We start from the raw sequence: 2616 nt of genomic DNA, 5'->3' as shown, positions 1-2616 counted from the left end.
CCTTCCCGGAGGTGCGACCCCCCCCTGGGCCCCACCGACCCAGGAGCGGAGCGCGCGCGTCCGCACTTACCGCGCCCCGGGCCCCTGGCGTGCATCGAGCCCCGCCACCAGAGCCCCGCCACCCGGACCGGCCCCCAGCGGCAGACACACTTTTCCCACTCCCTCGGCTTTGTTCCGCCTCCTCCAGGCAGCCCTCGACTCCACCGGCTGCAGCCCAGACGCTGCTCCCAGGCACCGCCAGTGGCCAGGCCTGGACACGCCGGAGTCCTGGGTACCCCCTCGGTCACTTTAAGCTGGCGCTCGAGCACTCTCGGGGTTTCCATGACGACGACGTCGGGTGGGGGCTGGGAGGGGTCGGGTCGGGGAGCATGCGCGGTGCGCACCGGCCGCGGATCGTCTTCCTGAGTCGCCCGAGCTGCTGGTCTCGGGGTCCCCGAATTGCGGTAAGGGCGGGGGTGGGCGTCCCGGTGGGGAACTCTGGAGACCTGGGAGGCGGGCTGGGGTCGCGGGCCCTTGCGGTGGGGCGGGGCTTCGGGGCTCTGGGAATGGGTGGGGCTGGGGTCGCGGGCCCGGGGGATGGGCGGGGTTCGTGGGCCCGGGGCGTGGGTAGGTGGGCGCAGTCGGCGGCCCTGGGAATGGGTTGGGGTCGCAGACTCGGGAGCTGAGGCGGGGTATCGCGGCCCTGAGAGTGGGTAGGGCTGGGGTCACGGGCCGGGTGGGGGGGTGGGCGGGGGTCGCGGGCCTGGGGGATGGGGCGGAGATTCGCAGTCCTGGGGGTGGGTGGGGCTGGAGTCGCGGGCCCGGAGTTGGGGTACAGCGGCGGGGCTTCCGGGGCCCAAGGTGCGGCTGGCACCCCTGACTCCCTCCCGCCCACTGCAGGGCGGCCCGGGCTTCCTCGGCCATGGCCCCCCCGCTGGTGCGCAGGTCCCCGATGTCGCCGCCGCTGCTGCTGCTGCTGAGCCTGACGCTGCTGGGCACCCGGGCCCGCGCTGAATCTGCCACCGGGAGCGCAGTCCCTGCACAGAGTTGGTGCCCCGGGGCGACCCTGGGGAGCGCAGCGGGGGGTGGGGGGGTGGGGGGATTGGGGGCCGCGCCTCTCCTTTGTTCCCGCAGCGGGTGTGCTCCCCTCAGCGGGAGATGGTGGAGTGGGGAGTGGGGCCAATCTCTTGGCTGGAACACGGCTGAGGGTGGAGGCCTGGCCGTGCAAGGGACCCCCTCCAGACGGCATTCTTCCTCCGTCACCCCCCCTCCCACAGGCCGCCCGTGTGTTGACTGCCACGCGTTCGAGTTCATGCAGCGCGCCCTGCAGGACCTGCGGAAGACAGCCTACAGCTTGGACGCGCGGGTGAGGGCCGCTTGGCGCCCCAGGGCGGTCCCAGGCTTCCCATGGGCTCGGGACAGGTGCAAGGGGTGTAGAAGAGGCGCTCTCTGGTGAACGTATAGCCAGCGTTCCAGGACTCCCAGGCGTGTCCCTAATCTTCCACCCCTATTTATTGGCAGTCCCTGTGATCCTTGTGGGCACAGTCCTTACCCTTGAGCACCCCCTATGCCCAGCACACTTTCTAGCCCCTCCTCTGGAGGCCTGTGACTCCTCTACCCCGGGTGTGGGTGCTGTGGCAGACCTGGCCCCTGGGAGGGACCGCCAGCCCAGTCCAGGATTCCCCAGGTGGGGGGTGAGGCCCAGGGGTCCAGAGGAAAGTGGGGTGGAGAAAGAGGGTGTGGCCAGAGCATAGGGATGGAGGTGGGTAGACACATACATTGACTAAACATCCCCAAGACTGGACACACAAGGCACAGCTGGGAGCGTTTTCATCTGTGGCAGAAACTTGTGCTTCGTCCTGGAAAGGAGAATTCAGGAAGGGAGTGCCCTTGTCTGGCCCATCCCTTGTAAGTCCTGGTGCCCTTTTCTGGACAGTTCCAGAGGGCCCAGGCAGAAACCTGGAGCCCCCTCTCCCACCATGGGGTCTAGAGCTGGGCTCTTGAAGGAGCAGACCCTAGCTTTCCCTTGGGCATTCCACTGGGGGGTTTTGGCTGACAGTGGCCCCCTCCCCCAGAGGGGGTGTGAGCTGAAGGAAGGTGGGGCAGTTATCTGGCTTGGGGTCACCACGTGCAGGCCCTGTCAGAAGCAGCTGGAGATGGGGCTGCCCTGGGTAGGCTGGAGGCCCTGGGGGAGATGGCCAGGGGGCAGCTGTGCCACACCCTCATGGTCTCTTGTTGCTTTGCAGACGGAGACCCTCCTCCTACAGGCCGAGTGCCGGGCCCTGTGTGCCTGTTGGCCGACCGGGCGCTGAGGACCCTCACCAGCACTGTCCCTTGTCAATAAACGCCCAGCCAGCATGCCTGTGTACTTTCTCCCTGCTCTGGACACCAGAGCCCCCTGCGTCTTCCCTAGCAGCTCCTGGGTGGTTGGGCCCCTTTCTGGGCCTTGGTTTTCCCAGTTCTATGTGAGTGGGGGCCCTCTTGCCACCTGTCTCATACACACTTCCATCTTCTTGCGTGCACCTGCACCCACAGGCATGTGTGCCACGGCGAGCCCACCTTCCAGGGGCCTGCTCTCCTTGCTTGGAGGCTGGGCAAGTGGAGAAAATGCTCTATGCCCCTGACGCCCCAGGGCTA

At 67.7% G+C, this 2616-nt stretch overlaps 1 protein-coding gene across 1 annotated transcript; it reads left to right on the top strand.

Moving 5' to 3' along the window:
* The first annotated feature begins 341 nt into the window (after positions 1 to 341).
* On the top strand, positions 342 to 2337 carry NICOL1 (NELL2 interacting cell ontogeny regulator 1). The gene is made up of 4 exons (XM_012737428.2): positions 342 to 443; positions 880 to 1025; positions 1257 to 1345; positions 2226 to 2337. Exons 2-4 carry the CDS (start codon positions 902 to 904, stop codon positions 2289 to 2291), a joined length of 279 nt encoding a protein of 92 aa, XP_012592882.2. The 5' UTR covers positions 342 to 443; positions 880 to 901; the 3' UTR covers positions 2292 to 2337.
* The last annotated feature ends 279 nt before the right edge of the window (positions 2338 to 2616 follow it).

Source organism: Microcebus murinus, chromosome 16, assembly GCF_040939455.1.
Source record: "Microcebus murinus isolate Inina chromosome 16, M.murinus_Inina_mat1.0, whole genome shotgun sequence".
NCBI lineage: Eukaryota > Metazoa > Chordata > Mammalia > Primates > Cheirogaleidae > Microcebus > Microcebus murinus.
This window is presented reverse-complemented; position numbering and strand designations above follow the sequence as displayed.